The sequence below is a fragment of the Dipodomys merriami genome, unplaced genomic scaffold (genome assembly GCF_024711535.1).
Source record: "Dipodomys merriami isolate MVZ:Mamm:240054 unplaced genomic scaffold, mDipMer1.0.p SCAF_7, whole genome shotgun sequence".
Taxonomy (NCBI): domain Eukaryota; kingdom Metazoa; phylum Chordata; class Mammalia; order Rodentia; family Heteromyidae; genus Dipodomys; species Dipodomys merriami.
Genome location: NW_027206290.1, coordinates 67359046 through 67378123, shown reverse-complemented (window position 1 = coordinate 67378123; position 19078 = coordinate 67359046). Strand labels below are relative to the sequence as shown.

General features: G+C 47.0%; 1 protein-coding gene across 1 annotated transcript; it reads right to left on the bottom strand.

Annotated features, from left to right (window-relative positions):
• Positions 1-6914, bottom strand: Cpxm1 (carboxypeptidase X, M14 family member 1). Its single transcript, XM_070007509.1, has 14 exons — positions 6758-6914; positions 5463-5621; positions 5195-5304; positions 4970-5109; positions 4517-4607; positions 3418-3568; positions 3239-3327; positions 2794-2917; positions 2516-2712; positions 2242-2421; positions 1861-2158; positions 1512-1651; positions 406-508; positions 1-296 (listed from the first exon to the last, which is right to left on the bottom strand). The coding sequence occupies exons 1-14, from the start codon at positions 6912-6914 to the stop codon at positions 58-60; spliced, it is 2178 nt and encodes a 725-aa protein (XP_069863610.1). The 3' UTR covers positions 1-57.
• Between the last annotated feature and the right edge of the window lie 12164 nt (positions 6915-19078).

Here is a 19078-nt window from a genome sequence, read left to right as displayed (position 1 = left end):
GTTCTGGACAGGTCCAGCCTGTCCAAGGCTCCCTCCAGCTCTCTTCAACTGCAGCTATTACTTCTTTCCCCTGAGACGCTCCAGCCGCCTCCGAAGGTCTGGGGGCAACTTGGCCTTTGCTGCCAGCAGCTCTCGCAGTCTCTGTTTGGGAGTCTTGGTGAGCAGGAAATTACAAGGGAAAGGGCCCTCTTCAAAGGTGACCCTGCAGTTCCGTGTAACTGAATGGTAGCCCTCAGCACTGGCGGTCACGGAGTAGTCCCCTGGGGTCAGCAGTCGCCAGTAATCCCCATCTCGTGCTGAGGAGAGTGCAGCAAGGTCAGCATCCGATGATTCTCCATTTCTGACTCAGTCTAAAGACCCCACCCCCTCCCTCAGGGCCCCAGGCCTCACTCTGCTACTCCTTACCGGTTGTGACATCATGGTTAATCCCATCCACAGAAATGACAGCATCAGCAATCCCAGCCTCTGTGTCCTTGTCCCTCACAACTCCTGCAATGCCCATGCGCACCTGTGTAGGAAAAGGTTTGGGTTTTGTTTCCGCTTTTAAGACAAGATTTTGCTATGTATCTCAGGTGGGTATGGAACTCATGATCCTCAGCAGATCACACCTGTGATCTGCTGACCACTAGACCCAACAGAAAAGTTTATTAAAACCCTAAGGTGAAGGCAGCATGATCCCTAGTACAAGGCAACCCTGGGCTATACAATAAGATTCCATATCATCACGAAATCAAAACAAAACAAAAAGTAAGCCAGACAGCATTGGTTCCTATAATCCTAGCTACTCCAGATTCTGAGACCTGAAGGATCATAGTTCAAAGTCTGCCTGAGAAGAAAAGTCTTTGAAACTCCATCTCCAATTGATCAGCAAAAAGCTGGGCTGGAGGCATGGTTCAAATGGTCAAACAAGCAAGCTAAATAAGCAATCCAAGTAAGGTTGAGGACCTGAGTTCAAATTCTGGTACTGGCAAAAACAAACAACAACAGAAAACAAGCAAGCAAACAATGAAACAAACCAGAAAAGCCTTTCTGCTCTGCATGAGTGTGACTAACTTTCTGGCTTTCCTGTGAACCTGATAAAAAGTGGTATTGCGACAAGATTCCCAAGAGACACGTTTTTTGGTTAATTTCTCTCCTGATTAGAAACTTACCTCCAACTAGGAGGAGGGAGTATCTGTATCTTTGGGCTTTCCCACATGCATAGTGACTCTCTCTATACCCGAGTAACATCTTCCCTGCAAAAAGTCCCCTGAGACTAGATCTGGGACAGTTTTAGGGACCAACCCTCAGACTGCTGTCTCTAGTCCCACGGGCTCACATTGTCTGACACCACTCTGCTAACAAACTGCATTTCCTGTCTAGATTCATCCAAGACTATCAATGCTAAGTGGCCATCATGGGAATCTCATATAGGTTGGACCTTAGAAGAAGCCCAGATGGCAGAGGCAGCCTTACATGGAGAGCAGACTGGCTAGGAGTGAGTTAAGCAGGCTGGGGGATTCCAGTCTGACCTGCTCCAGGTAAGTGAGGAGGGCATCTTTGTTATTCTCCCACTCCTGGGGTAACTCATTCTCATGAGGGAACTTGTCACAGGACAGCTCTACAGTGATCTCAAAGCAGTTGGTGTGGAGGTAGCTGAAGTCATTCATGCCTGGAAGAAATTACAGACATCAGAGCTTGGGTTGGTGGGGGGGGGGGCCAGGATGGGCGTTCCACACTCCTGGTGCTGTCCCCTGAGAGGGACTTCTGGGTGGAAATTAACAGGAGTGCCCTGCACACAGCAGACTGTCTTAGAGGTCAGGGGTCTACCACCAGGAAGGGGTTCACTCCACCCCTCCTCCCTCAGGATCCCTCACATACTCCCAGGAACTGTGTGCCAGTCAGCCCCATTGATGATGTTGCCCTGTAAGGAGAAGTCCTGGTTGTGACAAGGTCGACGATCTGGGTCCTGCATGGCCCGATTACTGCCAGCATAGACTGTGCTGAGCCAACGAAAGACTGCGTCATCAGCTGTGGGAGTCAGTTCGCGGGCAGCCCAGGGAGTCCGTGTCATGTCGAATGGGTAGGACACCACCAGTTCACCCCCATGGAGATTGGCACTCAGCACAAAGGGGATCCGCTTCATCCAATGGATCACTGCCCAAGTTTCAGGAGCCACCTGGATGGGGATCGGTCAGAAGTGGGACACAGCAACAAGAGGTCTCTGGGTAGTCTTCCCTCACCACCCCCCAGAATACTTACAGTGGCATTGGGAAGCGTATAGTATGTAGGCAATGGTAGGTGATGGTTGGGGACAGTGTGGGGCACCAGCCCATCATCCTCAGCATCCCACAATGGAGTGTTGAGGTCCGCAAAATTGTGATTAAGGTCAATGCCCTGGTAGGTCCAGCGACCTTCTGCCCAGCCTGCCAGCTCCGAACCCTGCCAAGAGAAAGAGTTTGTTCAAGCCAAGCAGTCTCTTGAGCACCAGTGCAGAAGGGACGGGGTGGGGGGTGACTCATGCCAGGTAGCCCACCTTGCGATAGGCAATCTCATAGCCGTCGGGGTTCATGGAGGGCAACAGATGAATGCGTGTCTCAGTGAGCAGCCGGGTTACTCGTGGGTTCCCTCTCAGGTACTCATGGCACAGGAACTGCATCAGGAGCAGAAGCAGCTCCCTCCCCAGGGCCTCATTCCCATGCATGCCAGCCACATAGCGCACTTCAGGCTCTCCTGAGAACACAGAGAGTCACAGCTGCTTCATACACTTGGCTTTGCCCTGTGCCCACCTCTCCCCACACCGCCTGCCAGTACCTAGTTCATGCTCTCCGGGGTGGTCTGACATTTCCATCACATACAGCTTCAGACCCCGGTAGCTCTTCCCAATGCTGTAGATACGGGTGATATTGGGGCACTGGTCGTTTACTTGCTGCATTAGCTGGAGGGGACAAAAGGGAGCATAAGCTGGTTACATCCAGGAGTCAGAAAACACATGGCTTGAAAGGACTTACAAGTCAGTGGGGGGCCAAACTGATTAGAGCATCTGGGATGGTTCACCAGTGGAGCAGCAGACTCAGAAGGAAGGAACAGAATAGGGGAAGTGGTAGGGCAAGGGGAATTGAGGCAGAGCTTAGCAATCAGCAGAGAGAACTGAAGAATGTATGGGAATGGGGTTGGTGGCAAGGGACATGCAGGTTTTGCCCTGGTAGGTAGAGGGTAAGCAGGCTCTCTTTCCTGGGTCATAGGGGTTATATCTGACCTTCCTCATGTCCTTATAGTTATGATGCCGAAAGTCCAAGGTATCAGAGGAACCTGGTGCATAGGCCTCAGGAGGTAAGCCAGTAGAATCTGGTAGAAGATGAATTCATGATAAAGTTCACAGTGGAGGATGCATCCTGAACCCAGGCCCTGCCCATCCAGCCTTTTCCCTCTGCCCACCTAAGACTGGGCAGGCCAGGATCTCTGCCCGGAGGCAAGATGCACCTCCCTGAAGCCAGGTCTGGGGCAGCAGACGGATATAGCGTGCCACCTGAGGCTCTGGTAGGAGGTTCAGCACAGGGGTTTCTTGGTCTGAATTGGCAGGAAATACCTGGAGACATTGAGACCCTTTTTAGGGCTGGTCAAAACCCAAGATTGATCAGAGAAGAAACTCAGGCTCCCAAGCTCACTGGCTAATCCTCTCTGCTGGGCTCAGCTGGAAAGCTGCACTGTTTTAAACCAGGACCCTGCTCCCCACACCCTGACTTCTGCCCTGGCCCCTTAAGGCAGCTGTTTTCTGGCTTGGTCACAACTGGTTAGGCTAACATGGCCATGCAGTTCAGGAATGGCCCTTCCTGATGCTGGCCAGGACTCTGTTCTGTAGCCAAATCTCAAAGAGGTCTGTAACACGGAGAAGTCAAAGCCATGAGCAGGCAAGAAGTGATGCAAGCCAGAGTCCCAGGGGCCAGAAGGAGGAAACTTCAACACAAGGCCATGTTATATCTAGAGTGGTTATAGGGCGTATCCTGAAACATCTTGGGCTGGAGACATGATTTAATGGCAGAGCACTTGCCTGGACTATATAAGGCCCTGGGTTCAATCTCTAGCACTGAAAAGAAAAAAGCTTGGCTCTCAGTCAGGCACTGGTGACTCATGCCTGTAATCCACCAATTCAGGAGGCTGAGATCTGAGGATCAGAGTTTGAAGCCAGCCAGGGCAGAAAAGTCTGTGAGACTCTTATCTCCAATTTACCAGTAGAAAGCCAGAAGTGGATGCATGGCTCAAGTGGTAGAACACCAGCCTTGAGCAAAAAAAGCAAATGAGAGCTTGAGGCCCTGAGTTCAAGCCCCAGTACCAACACATACACACATTCACACAAATGGTGCCTGCTGGGTTTCTCCCCGTCCCCCTCTCTCTCTTTCCTCCCCTCTCCCTGAGATGCCTAAATGGACACCTATCCTTTATCCTCAGAGGAGTATCAACCTAGCCAAGTACCGTACAATGATCTGGGTGCCCAATTCCCAGGATAGAGGGGCTCAGCCACTATGGGACCACTCACCGCATCCATCCCAGTGCTGAGATTTCTACTCCCCCACCAGTTCCAGCTGTCATTGCTGAATTGGACCTTGTATGATGTGACCCAGTCATATCTGGAAGGAGAAGAAGATATCATTGCCGGGCTCCAGTGGCTCATGCCTATCATCCTAGCTACTCAGGAGGCTAAGATCTGAGGACTGTGGTTCAAAGCCACCCTGGGCAAGAAAGTCTGTTTGATTCTTATCCCCAATAAACTATGCAGAAACAGCCAGAAGTGGTTCTGGGGCTTAAGTGATAGAGCACTAGCTTTGAGCAAAATAGAAGCTCAGGGATAGCACCTAGGCCCATAGTTCAAGTCCTACGACTGACAGAAAAAAAAAGAAAGAAAAAATAATAATTGATGTCCTCAAGAGTCCCACCACAACCCTCCTGTATCTACCCATGACTTCCCAAGTAGGGAGGTGGCCTGCCTCACCTCCAGATAGAGTTCCTGCCCTGTGTGATAATGCCTGAGAAGCGGACGGGTTTCTTAGCATCCACCTGAAACCAGGGCTCATCATCCTGTTCTTCAGCACACCAGGCTCCATCATATAGATCACCATCCTCCAGGCCTGACTGTGGGCATAGGACAGAGTGTCAGGCCCAAGTAGGGAGAGTAGGGTGGGCCAAGATGAGGAGTGGACTCAGCCAGGCTGCCCACCTGGATGTTGAGCCGTCCTCGGTGTGGTCCAAGACCATAGGACTGGCTGCTGGATGCCTCAAACTGGCTATCTGAAACCTTCAGGGACTCCAGGCCCAATGGAGGGCAGCCTAGGGATGGGAACAGAGCAGTGAGACTGGGCCAGAGAGGGAAGGTAGTCAGAACAGGTGAGAAGCTAAGCTTACATTCATGTGCTGGGCAGGCAGGGGACATGAGGCCAGGAGCTAGGCTGTTAATTGCCAGAGCAGAGCCCCTGGAGAGACAGTACCTGGTTCTTGTTTCTTAGGGATTTCGAGGGTCCTTGGTCTACTGGTAGTCACCGAAGGTCTTGCTGTCAGGGAGGGGCTGAGACGAATTACCTTCTTTCGCTTCCTCACAACAACTTTTTTCTTGATGACTGGAACTAGGACACGTTGTGCTGAGGTCCCTGGAATCCAAAAGAGCCCAGCATTCATTGAGGATGGAAGAAGTATGAAACCATTCCTGAGGGAATGGTCTTCCAGCCCGGGAAGGCATACCAGCCTGTGGCAAGCCCACCGCAAGTTTCCAAACGACATAGCACGGGGTTCAAAACCTGCAGCTTGACCCACTCTAGCCACTTCTTTAGTGCCTCTTCCTGACATGCCCCCTGGCCAGCCTCATCTCTGGCCCACTGACCAGTGGAGAGCTACATCTAACCCCTAGAAATTGGACATTCCAAAGAGCTGAATTTGGTTCTTTCCCTGTGGATGCTTCATACCCCTCCCGTCTCCTGTACCCCCCTAACCACACCACCCTCACTTTTTTTTATGTCAGTCATGGGTCTTGAACTGTGGGCCTGGACGCTGTCCCTCAGCTCTTCAGCTCAAGGCTAGCACTCTACCACTGGAGCCACAGCACCCCTTCCACCTTTTCTGATGGTTTATAGAAGAGTATCGTGGACTTTCCTGACCAGGTTTGAACCTCAGTCCTCAGATCTCAGCCTCTTGAGGAGCTAGGATTACAGGTGTGGGCCACCAACACCCTGCACTACACCCCCCACTCTAGCTCAAGACTAGATGCCCTGTCCCAAAGCCTCTGGGCTGTCTCCACTGAGGAGTTCTGTCGTGGAATCTGTTCCTCAGGTTATGCAGGCTGGCACTCCTGTGCTGGGGCCTTCCTCAGGGAGAAGTTCAGGGGCGCTGCCTCCCCTCCTCCGGGACACTGCTCCTTGCTCTGCACAGCCTCCACAAAGGGTCTCTCCTTCTTTTGTTCTTTCCCTCCGGACCCTTTCCTAAACTTTTCTCCAACACACTCTTACTCTGCGACCTTTTTAATCTGGTGCCTTTGCACGTCTTTCTCCCCTCTTGCAGGCCTCAGTTTCTTCATCTGTAAAAGGGGAAGGTTGGAGGTTGGAGCCAGCATCACAACTAACGCCTGAATCCCAGGGCTGCTGACTAGGTCTGGCTGGAATGGGGTTGCTGAATCAGCAGTCACTGCTCCTTGTGAGTGTGTGTGTGTGTGTGTGTGTGTGTGTGTGTGGTGTGGTGTGTGTGTGTGTGTGTGTGTGTGTTGGAAGTGAGTGGTCTGGATCCGGAGGCTCACCGTTCGCCTTCGAGGGAGGTTGTGCAGGGGCCAGGGTCGAGCCCGAGGCTTCGGTGGTGGTAGGCGGCGTCAGATCCAGCATCGAGGCGCTGGGCGCCCCCAGACCCAGGCGCCCCGCAGGCGCCAAGGCGGCCAAGGCGAACAGGACGCCCCACATGGCTAGCGCAGAGGTGCGGGCGCGAATGACTGGCCGCGATCTGCGGGTTTACTTCTTCCTGCCGGTAGCTCGGGAGCCCCCCGCCCCTTCCTGCCGGCCCCCGCCATCACCCCACGCCCCTCCGGCCCGCCCACCGCCCGCTGGCTGGACTGCGACCTCCGAGGAGAGCGCGGGGAGGGTCCTGGCACGGGGGCAGGGGAGGGGCCGCGGAGGGGGGGGAGCCCCGAGGGGCCGCAGGAAGAGGCTGCCCGCCCCACCGACCCGCCCCTCCCTCTCCCACCGTCCCGGGAGTACGAGCCCAGCTTTGCCAAGCCAACCTTCCACTGCGTCCTGCCGGCCGCCTGCCCCGCAGCGGTCACCTATCTTACACCGCGCACCGCGGATGCTACGCGCTTGGCATGTGCTGCTCAAGTTGCCAACTGGTAAACTGAGGCTCCCAGCGGCAGCTCATTGACTTGGCTAAAGTAGTATGGCTGAGACGTTTGCGGAGGAAACTAAAACCATAGGAGGAGGGGGGTGGGGAATCCATCCAGAAGCTACAGGTCCCCTGTCAGGACGGTGGGAGACAGGATAGGGAAACTGAGGCGGGAGACAGGATGCCCCGGTGGGAAGAGGAAGGGCTGATCTTCCAGGAATCCTGAAAGACAGCCCAAGGGGTCCAGCCAGAGGCTGCGCTTCTCATCCCCACCACGCCCACCACCCTCGCCCCGCCTCTCTTCTCTCCTTTCCTCCCCTCCCCTACTCTTTCTCTTGCTCAGCTGCCACGTTCCGGGGTTACATAACCCGAAGAGCAGCCAGAGGCGATACCCAGAAGGCTGGGGCTGGAGATAGAAAGGCTGAGGCTTGATGTGCCCCCTCCCCGTGGTCCCTCCTCCTTCCCCCCCTTGCCCCCTTCCCTTTACTCCCCTCAGTCCTAGTCTCTAGTTAGTGATTCCAGAACGCAAGACCCTTCCCATCATCCTCCTACTCCCCTCCCTTTGGATCCCCCACGCCTGGTGGTCGCCTGCCCCAAAGGAAGAAAACACATCCATCCAAAGTGCCTTTGGCCGGTGCTTTGCGTTTACTGCCATCCCCTCAACAAGTAATCTCCCCCGGGTTTGTGGGGGCACTATCTATACAAACAATTTGAATTACTCAATATCAGCATGTCAGCCCATGCTGGCCGCCTAAGTTCACAAGATGGGAGGAGGGGATCCTGGCACCAAGGCACATAACTGATAAGGAGTTGCATGCATCCTGGAGCTCCTCAAAGCATCTGCTCCTCTCTACCCCTGACCGATAGAGAGCCCCTACAGAAGCCGGGCACCAGACAGGACCCACCCATGACCAGGTCTCATTGCCCTAGACCTAGACACCTCTGCCAGATCCAGATCCAGGACAAAAGAGAGTGGGACATTTAAAAAAGAAAGAAGGAAAGAAAGAAAGAAAGAAAGAAAGAAAGAAAGAAAGAAAGAAAGAAAGAAAGAAAGAAAGAAAGAAAGAAAGAAAGAAAGAAAGGAAGGAAGGAAGGAAAGAAGGGAAAGAAGGGAAAGAAAGGAAAGAAAGGAAAGAAAGGAAAGGAAAGAAAGAGCGAAAGAGCAGTTCCAAAATGGTGACATTGGAGATGCAGACCTGAGCACATGGGCAGTACTGCACCCTACCCCCATTTCCGGAGTGAAAGGCCACAGTTTGATAGGCAACAGACAGGAGCCAAGGGTCTATGCTAGGAGAGTCCTTGGTTCAGTGCTTATGTGCTGACAGCCTTCTCTGTCTCACTCTTTTGTTCTCCATTTGCCTGTCTTACATGCTATAATCAAAACTGTGATTCTTAGGGAGGCAGCCTCCTGTGAACTGATAAGAAGGTCCCGTGCAGCCTGGATCCTTCTCAAGTTTAACTTGGCTCTGGAGCATTACTCATCATTATGTCATCCTACACATAGTCCCAAATGAAAAACAAGTTCTAGTCTGCTGGGGTTAGGGTGGGCTACTTTTGTTACCAGAAGAATTGGCACATCTATCTTAACTTTTGTGTCCTTCGAGAGAAGAGCTCTGGCAAGCCACCAAATGTGGTGAAAGTGATAGGAAAGTTTATCTGGAAAGGAACTTACTTGGAATAGATTGAAAGTGATCTCCAGAATGAAAATGAGCCCTTGGGGTCAGCGTACTTCCTGAGACCTTCAGGGAGGAATCCCTAGCCCACGTCCAACCTACAAGTCTAAAGTCAAAGGTAGGAAGCAGTGTCATGAGGATAAATAATTCCTCTGGTAAGATTCATGAACCTGGGTCATGGGTTTTGTCAAACACATCTATGGTTCCACATGATTCTACCTGTGGGAATATTTAGGAGAAGGAAGAGAGAGAGGAAAAAACTAAGAGGGAGAACTATGCAACAATGCAGCTATGTATGAAGATCTAAAGCATCTTGGAATGGGAGGCCATGGCTGAACTTGTAGAGCATCAGCTATGAGCAGAAAAAAATCTGAGTGAGAGCATAAGGTCCTGAGTTCAAGTCTGTACCAGCATACACACACACACACACACACACACACACACACACACACACACACACACACGACATAAAGAGACTCAATGAAAGCTGGTGATTAATAGGAGTGTGGGAGGTTGGGGAAAGAAAAACAATAGAAAGTCATTCTGAGAAACACACAATATATTCATATCTGAAATACCATAGTGAAGTCCCTTAGTGCAATTTTAATACACACACAGGAATGACAGATAACTAAAAACAAGTTCTGCTGGGGAGGGTTGGGCTAACAAGAGGGCGGTGAGTGAGGGTATGAGGATGCATATGCTAGAAGTGGTTTGCTTGCTTGTGTGAAAAGAGAGCAAATGAAACCTATTGAGATTGTTTTAAGAAGGGAGGAGGTGGGTAAGGGAGAGAGATGAGGGGCAAGATTGGCTGGAATCCATTTGTACATGTGTGAAACTGTCACAGAGAAACCCTTCCCTGTACAAGTAATGTATTAATTTTAAAGAAATCTGCTGGGTGACTCACCCCTGTAATCTTAGTTACTCAGGAAGTTGAGATCTGAGGATTTTGGTTCAAAGACATTAGGGGCAGGAAAGTCCATGAGACTCATCTCCAATTAGCCACCAATAAACTGGAAGTGGCACTGTGAATCAAAGAGGTAGAGCACTAGCCTTGAGCAAAAGAACTCAGGGGCAGTTCCCAGGCCTTGAGTTCAAGCCTGATGACCAACCAAAAATAAAAAAGTATTGTTCCAGGTGGTCATGGGTAATCACATGTACAAAATGATTATTCATTCATGCTATAATTCTTTCACACCTTTTGTGTGAATCAAGAGAGCTGTGTTGGGCTGGGAAGGTGGCTCAGTGTAGAATGCTTGTCTTGCATGCATGAGGCCCTGGGTTCAATTCCTCAGCACCACAAAAGCAAAAAAAGCCTGAAGTGGCGCTGTGGCTCAAGTGGTAGAGCACTAGCCTTGAGCTGAAGAGCTGAGGGACAGTGGCCAGGCCAGAATTCAGGCCCTACAGCCAACCAGAGAGAGAGAGAGAGAGAGAGAGAGAGAGAGAGAGAGAGCACTGTGTTGATCCTCTGTAACAATCTGAACAGGTCTCTACTAATGCCCACTCTGGCCACTTCTCTGATTCCAGCTCCCCATCCCCATTCCATTTTCCTAGACAGATATGAAAAAGAGGAGGTGGCATAGGAGACATAAGAAACAGGATATCTCATAAATTGAGAAAAGCTGAAATCATTTCTTCAAAGTCAGTGATGACACAAGTGTCTACTTTTCCTCACTCTTTTAAAAACATTAATTGCTATTATAAAGATAATGTACAGAGGGGATCTAGTTACATAAGTCAGGTAAAGAGTACATTTCAAGTGACATTGTCCAAAAAGAAATATACTCTTTATCTGACTTATGTAACTGTAATCCCTCTCTACATCACTCTTATAATGACAATAAAATGTTTAAAAAGAATACATTTCTTTTTTTGGCAAAGTCACCTCTTCCTTGCTCTCACCCAGTTTCACGTGTGTGTGTGTGTGCGTGCGCGCGTGCGTGTGCGCATGTGCACATGTGCGCGTGCATACATGCATGCTCACCTAGTCTTGAACTCAGGGTCTGGACACTATCCCTGAGCTTTTGTGCTCGAGGCTAGCACTTATCACTTGAGCCACAGATCTACTTCCAGCTTTCTTCTTTTTCTTTTTGATAGTTAATTGGAGATAAGACCATCCTGGGTTTTCTTGCCCCAGCTGGCCTCAAACTGCAATCTTCAGATCTCAGCCATCTGAGTAGCTAGGATTACAGGCGTGAACCACTGATGCCCAGCTTACTTTCCTCATTCTTGTTCACTGTGATACCAGAATTCCTAGCAGAGCAATAGTGTAGGAGAAAGAAATAAAAGGGATTCAAACAGGGAAGAAAGGCCAGCGATTTGTGATTCATACCTATAATTCTAGCTACTCAAGAGGCTGAGATGTGAGGACTATAGTTGAAAATCATCAAGGTAGACAAATTGGTAAGATTCTTATCTCCAACTAACAAAAAAATAACTGGAGGTATGGTTCAAGTTGTGGAGTGTCAGCTGTGAGCAAGAAGGAGCAAGGCCCTGAGTTCAAGCCCCTGTACCTGCATGTGCGCGAGCGTGCACACACACACACACACACACACACACACACACACACACACACACACACACGGAAAAAGAAGTAAAATTATCCCTACTTTCAAATGATAAGATTTTGTGCTTGACAGACCTTACAGATTCACACACACACACACACACACACACACACACACACACACACACGAAAAAAATCACACACACACACACACGAAAAAAAATCTGTTAGAACTGATAAATCCCTTTAGAAATGTAGCAGATTATAAAATACCAAAAAAAATCAGAAACTTTTCCCTAGACCAACAATGAACAGGCTGGGAAAGAAACCAGGAAAACAATTCCTTAAAAACAAACAACAAGCCGGGCGCTGGTGGCTCACGCCTGTAATCCAAGCTACTCAGGAGGCTGAGATCTGAGGATCGCGGTTCAAAGCCAGCCCAGGCAGGAGAGACTGTGAGACTCCTATCTCCAATAAACCACCAGAAAACCGGAAGTGGCGCTGTAGCTCAAGTGGTAGAGCGCTCGCCTTGAGCTGAAGAGCTGAAGGACAGCGCCCAGGCCCAGAGTTCAAGTCCCACGACCGACCAAAAACAAACAAACAACAATAACAAAAACTCCTAAGAACTAACTTAGGAAGTGAAACTCCTCTACAATGAAAACTATAAATCCCCAAGGAAAAAAAAATCAAAATACCACCTGAAGATGGAAAGATCTCCCATGTTCATGGATTGGCAGAATCAATATTATGAAATTGACTATGCTTCCAAAAGTAATCTACCCATCAAATTCAGTGCAATACCCATCAAAATTCCAATATCACTCCTCACAGAAACTAGGGAAATAAATCTAAAAATTCATTTGGAGACATAAAAAAAAACCCTGAATAACAAAGCGATTCTAAATGAGAATCAAACAAAAAGTCAACAGTGCTAGAGATATTACAACACCAGACTTCAAATTATACTACAGAGACATACTAATCCAAACCAGTTCAGTACTGGCATACAGTATCTGAAGACCAATAAAATAAAATGAAAGTACCAGAAATAACCAGGTGCTGATGGCTCACACCTGCAATCCTAGCTACTCAGGAGGCTGAGATCTGAGGATCATGGATCTAAGCCAGCCAGGGCAGAAAAGTCTATGAGACTCTTATTCCCAATAAATTACCAAGGAAATTAAAAGCAGAGCTGTGGCTTTGAGCAAAAGAAGTTCAGGGATAGTGCCCAAGCCCTGAATTCAAACCACAGGAATGGAAAAAAACAAAAACAAAAACAAACCCTACCAGAAATAAAGCCACACTACTACAGCCATCTAATTTTTGACAAGTGAGCCAAAAATATACACTGGAGAAAAAAGCCTCTTCAGTAAATGATACTGGGAAAACTAGCTAGCCACTTGCAGAAAATTGAAACTGGACCTCTATCTTGTACCCTCGATCAACTCCAATTGAATCAAAAGGCTCAAATAAGACCTGAACCTTACGTCTAATACAAGAAAACACTGAACATTTTAGGTACAGGTAAATATTTTCTGAATAGGACTCCAGTTGTCTAAAAGATGGCAGCAAGGATTGACAAATGAGACTATACCAAATGAGTTTCTGCACAGCAAAAGAAACAATTACCAGAATCAAGAGACAACCTTCAGAATGGGAGAAAAACCTTTACTAGTTATTCAACAGATTAAAAAATCAATAATATTCAGAATACACAATTAGATAAAAAAAAACAGCATAAGAATAAACAAGCCAATTAATAAATGGGCAACTGAACTAAACATATAGTTCTCAGAAGAAATACAAATAGCTACATGAAGAAATGTTAATTATCCTTAGCTATAAAGTAAATGTAAATAAGAATCACATTCAGACTCTAGGTCACACCAGTTAGAATTGCATCTTTCAAGAATACAAGACTTACTGGGCACCAGTGGCTCACACCTGTAACCCTAGCTAGTCAGGAGGCGGAGATATGAGGATCACAGTTCAAAGCCAGCCCGGGAAGGAAAGTCCATGAGACTCTGATCTCCAATAAACCCCTAAAAAAAACGGAAGTGGTGCTATGGCTCAAGCAGTAGAGCGCTCGCCCTGAGCTGAAGAGCTGAAGGATAGCACCCAAGCCCAGAGTTCAAGCCCCATGACCAAGACACACACACACACACACACACACACACACACACACACACACACACACACACACACACACACACACACACACACACACACAAGAATGCAAGATTCTGCTAGCAAAGATTGGGGGGAGGAGGGAGGAGGAGAGGAACTCTCATGGATCCTAGGGGGAAATGTAAATTAATGCTGCCACTTTGGAAATTAGGATGGAAATTTCTCCAAAAACTAAAAATAGATCTTCTTTATGACCCAACAATACCACGACTGGCCATAAAGCTGAAGGAGAGTAAGTCAGCATATCAGAAAGACATCCGCATCCCTATGCTTATTATAGCCCTGTTCACAATGATGGAATCAGCAAAGTACTCAACATCAGATAAAGATATGGCACACACACACACACATACACACCATGGAATATTAAACAGACATAAAGAAAACTGAAATGTCATTTTCAGCAGAATGTATGGAATTAGAGGACATCATATTGAGCAAGACAAGCTCTAAAAACAAAATATCATATGTTTTTGCTCATATGTGGAAATAGATCTAAAATACATATTCATGGACACATAGTTATATATGCATATATGCACATAGATATACACATATAATTACATATATGGATAAACAAAACACAAATATAGAAACATATGTGTATATACGATATATACATAATTATATATATGGATTAAACAGAATATGAATCTAACTAAGAGAATACTTAGAAGAGGAAAGGGAAAGAGAAAAAGAAGGGAGTAAATAGTTCTGAAATACTCTCCAACTATATATGAAAATAACACAAAAGCTTCAATGAAAGATGTTGATCAATGGGGGTTAGGAGGGTGGAAAAGAGAAACAGACAGCTGGGTGCTGGTGGTTCGTGCCTGTAATCCTAACGACTTGGGATGCTGAGATCTGAGGATTTCCAGCCTGGGCTGGAAAGTCTGTGAGACTTTTATCTCAAATTAACAAGCCAAAAGTCTTAAGTGGATCTGTGGCTCAATGGGCAAAATGCCAGACTTGAGCAAAAAACTCAGGGACAACACTAAAGCCCTGAGTTCAAGTTCTGGGACTGGCACAAGGAGGAGGAGGAGAAGAAGAAAAAGGATTTGGGCTAACAAGGGGAGTGAATGAGGATGAATATACTCAAAGTAGATTGTTTGCATGTATGAAAATAGAACAATGAAATCTGTTGAATTGTTTCAGTAAGGGGGAAGGGAGAGTAGTAGAGGAGACAGGAAAGATTATAATACATTGCAAATATGTGTGTATCCCGCCCCCCTGCATAACAATTCTGCTAAGAGAGAAAAAAGAAAGAATGAAAGAAAGAGAGAGAAATGAAAGAGAAAGAAAGAAAGGGAAGAAAAGAAAAGACATATCATAGACTCCTGAACCTCTAACCCTTTCCCCACTTAGCAGTGAACTGGTTCAAATTCTTCTGGCTAAGTCTCCAGCAAGTTCACTTGCACTACCCTTCAGGACCAAGTTCTTTTCTACCCGCTCCTCTGCTTCTGCTTCTATTCTTTGGTCACATGGCATTCTAGCTGTACCAGTCAACCTCTGGACCTTTGCACTTACGCATATGTTCAAATCTCATCATTTACATCTTCTTTCTATGTTATCTGTTCCCAAAGGCTGTCCCTAACTAAAGTCAGTTCTATCCTTCCAGTCACTCCTGCTTTCACCCTTTCATTCTTCTAGACTTCAAGGCACGTCACATGCTCTCAGATCGTGTTTTAATTTGCTTTAGTTCTCATGTTTACTGTCTCCACCATGGGCAAGAGGTTAGCACTCCTCTAGAAGAGCTTTTGTGCTCAAATGTTCACAGCTGTCCTTCAGGGCCTTAAGAAAGCAATCAAAAAGCATGCGTTGCTGGGTGCTGTGGCTCATGCCTATGAATTCGTGTCCTTCAGTTCTGAAGTGTCTCGGTTTTATAATTTTTAATATTCTTAATTAAAAATTTTTGCACCAGTCCTTGGACTTGAACTCAGAGTCTGGGCAGAATCTGGGCAAGTCCTAGAGCTGGTGCTCTAGGACTTAAACCACAGCTCTTCTGGCTTTTTGATAGTTAGTTAGTTGGAGATAAGAGTCACAGAATTTCCTGCCTGGGTTGGCTTCGGATCACAATCTTCAGATTCCAGCCTCCTGAGTAGCTTTAAGTAAACCTTAAATATTGGCCCTCCAATTTTATTGATCTTCCTGGAAGATTTCTAACATACTCCTCAGGAATTAGCTTTATTGTTAATAACTTCCATTTGGTAACTTTCACCATCCATAACTACCCTAGGGCAACTGCATTTCCATACTTGGAAGATTAAACGACCAACAAGGAACCAACGACTTGGCAATCCCTACCTTCTCACCTTCTTTTTCCAAAGCCTGCTTTCACCTCGTTTCAGTGAAGCAGACTTGCTCTAGTGAATCCCACTTCTGATACCAAGACCACTTCTGGAAACCCCCAAGACCATTCTCAGGTTTAACAGTTCACAAAGAATTCAAAGAGTTCAGCAAAGTAGTTAATACTCATAATTATTGTTGATTACAGAGAAAGAGTACAGATTGAAACAGCAATAGAAAAAAGTGCTAGGACAGATGACAAGCTTCCAGTTGTCATCTGTCCTTAGAACTTCCAGCATGATGTGTGACCACATGTGCAGAAAATCACCAACAAGGGAAGGCCACGGGAAACTTAGCATCCAGCATGGCTCATCACATAGGTATTATAGTTGACTGCCCATGCAGCTGACCTTAGTCTGGTCCCTCTAGAGATGGTGATGCTATATGGTCCAAGGTTCCAACATAAATAACATTACTGGCATCTACTATCTAATGTGGACCATGACCTCCATGTAAGCAAAAACCTTTTTACTAAGTAGGCTACTCCAAGGACTTAGAGGAAACCTGCCAAAGCTCAGACCATCATTAGGAATGAGTATGATTTAGTCTATCAGCCTTGCTGAAGGAATCTTTTGAACTGTATGACACCTACTGCCATATGGAATTGTCCCCCTCCCCCACCAGTGCTCCCTCCCACTGCCCTGCTGGGCTTGCTACCATACGTCAAAGCTGTTTACTCTCTTCTCAAGTCAGATGCTGTCACCTATTAGTGTTGTCTTATTCAGAAGGTTACCATTCTGTGTTTCCCTTGCCCCTTTGTTTTGTAAGGGAGGCCACAGCTGGTGAATATCTGACACAGGTGCACGATGGGACCTGTTCTATGGTACAATTCAACTTCTAAAGCTATCTGAAGTCAGGCTGAGACTAGACTTCAGGCAAGAGCATATCCTACCTTAACACTTTTTTTTTTCCTACCCTGTTCTGTCCCTCAACTTCCTAGACATTTTCTCCTGGGAGAACTCTCAGTAAATCATGTATAACCCAATGTCAGTCACAATGCATAGTACGTAGTTAGTTCTTAACACATAAGTGCTGAATGAAAAATAAACCCTGAGGAGATTATTGCAAATAGAACTCACTTATAAATTTACTCAGAGCACGCAGCACATAGCAAACCCTTAAGGAGCATTCATCATAGCCTATTACCCAAGCCTTTTGCAATGTGTTGTTGCTTCATGTTAGTATAATCAACAGGATATGACCCTCAAATCTGTATGTCCAGCAATGCAATCTTGTAGGTACAGATTGAGAAGTGGTCAGGTTTATGAGACTGGCAACCTCAAACCTGAACAATGATGTGCTCATTTACAAAGACAAGTGAAACTTATACAAGAAAAAAAAAGAGAGAGAGAGAGACAAGATCCTCTATATACCTTATAGGCAGATGTCTACCAAAAGTCCAGCTGCTGAATATGCAAAAAGAACCAGAGCAAGGGGATGGAGAGGGGGAGGATCCCAGAGGCCCTGATTCATCACTACCAAAGATGGTCAAGGCCACTAGGCCAGAATCTTTAGCCAGGAACTGCCAGAGGCAGGCTAATGGCCCCTTCTACCTCCTCTTCTCTTTGCTAGGAGGTCACTGTCTTCCCTGCCCCCCACCCCAGCAGTATTCCTTCAAAGTGATAAAACTAGGACAAAATTAAGTTTTCTTGGTTATGACTCATTTCCACCCTGGTTTCTCAAGTCACCAAATAAGTGTTGGCATCTCTGTAGCCACCACCCATTGACAGATTATCAGTGGATATATATTTATTTTTATTTGGGGGGGTCTTTTATAGTTCTTTCCTTCTTTTCCTTTCTTTTCTATTTACTTTTTGTCTTTTATAGCTCTTTGGGGTTTGGGGGTTTTTGTTTTTGTTTTGTTTTTTTGGTTTTTTGAACTCTGGGCCTGGGTGCTGTCCCTCAGCTCTTCAGCTCAAGGCTAGCACTCTACCACTTGAGAAACAGCACCACTTCTAGCTTTTTCCGCTTATGTGGTACTGAGGAATTGAACCCAGGGCCTTATGCATTCAAGGCAAGCACTCTACCACTGAGCCACCTTCCCAGCCTTATATTTATTTATTTTTTTTGGGGGGGGTCGGGTGGTGGGGCCTGAACTCTGGCCTGGGCACTGTCCCTCAGCAATTCAGCTCAAGGCTAGCACTCTACCACTTGAGCCACAACGCCACTTCCAGCTTTTTTCTTTTTGCTTATGTTGTGCTGAGGAATCGAACCCAGGGCCTCAGGCATGCAAGGCAAGCGCTCTACCACTGAGCCACCTTCCCAGCCCCTTATATTTATTTTTTTAGGTGCACAATCTCTTCCTTACCTGTTCATTTTTTCTTAATTTCATTCTCAGAGGGAAACTGCTAGTTTTCTTGTTAAATAGTTGTACAGAGAGGTATTCCTAAGTCAGGTTATGAGTACAATGCATCTTGATCCATGCCACCCCTTCCATTGTTCTCCCCAGTTTTCTTCCTCTCACACCCCTAACTTCAAGTTTCATAGTTCAAGGTAGCTGCTACTTACCCCTTCTCATTTTCTTTTAAATGAGTGTGCGGGGTCTTACTATGTAACCCAACTTAACCTCAAATTTACAATCCTCCTGCCTCAGCATCCTGAGTTTTGGGATAATAGGTTTATGCCATTATGCCTGGCTTGCCAGCCCATTTCTGAAACCCCAGCATCAATGCCACCTTCCACAAATTGTAGTGGTTAGAAATAGCTTCCTCCCAACCCACCCTCATTTAGCAGGTTGCATGGGAGCCCAATTCCAGACAGCTTCCATTTGCAGAGCTTTTCTCTGTATTCCATGAGAATAGTCATGAAAAGAAAAGCCCTTCACCCCCAAGGGCCTTCTAAATATCACCTTACTCAGGGAACAGAGCTGAGCAGGGAACAGATTGAATGTTCCTAGACAGATGGCTCTGGAAACTTGAAGAAAACAATAACCCATCCTTTTTTTTTTTTTTTTTTTTTTTTTTTTTTTTGGACAGCTCCCCCAAGGAGTGATGGCATTCCTGACAACCCAGAGTCCCATGGGAAAGCCCAGGGGCAG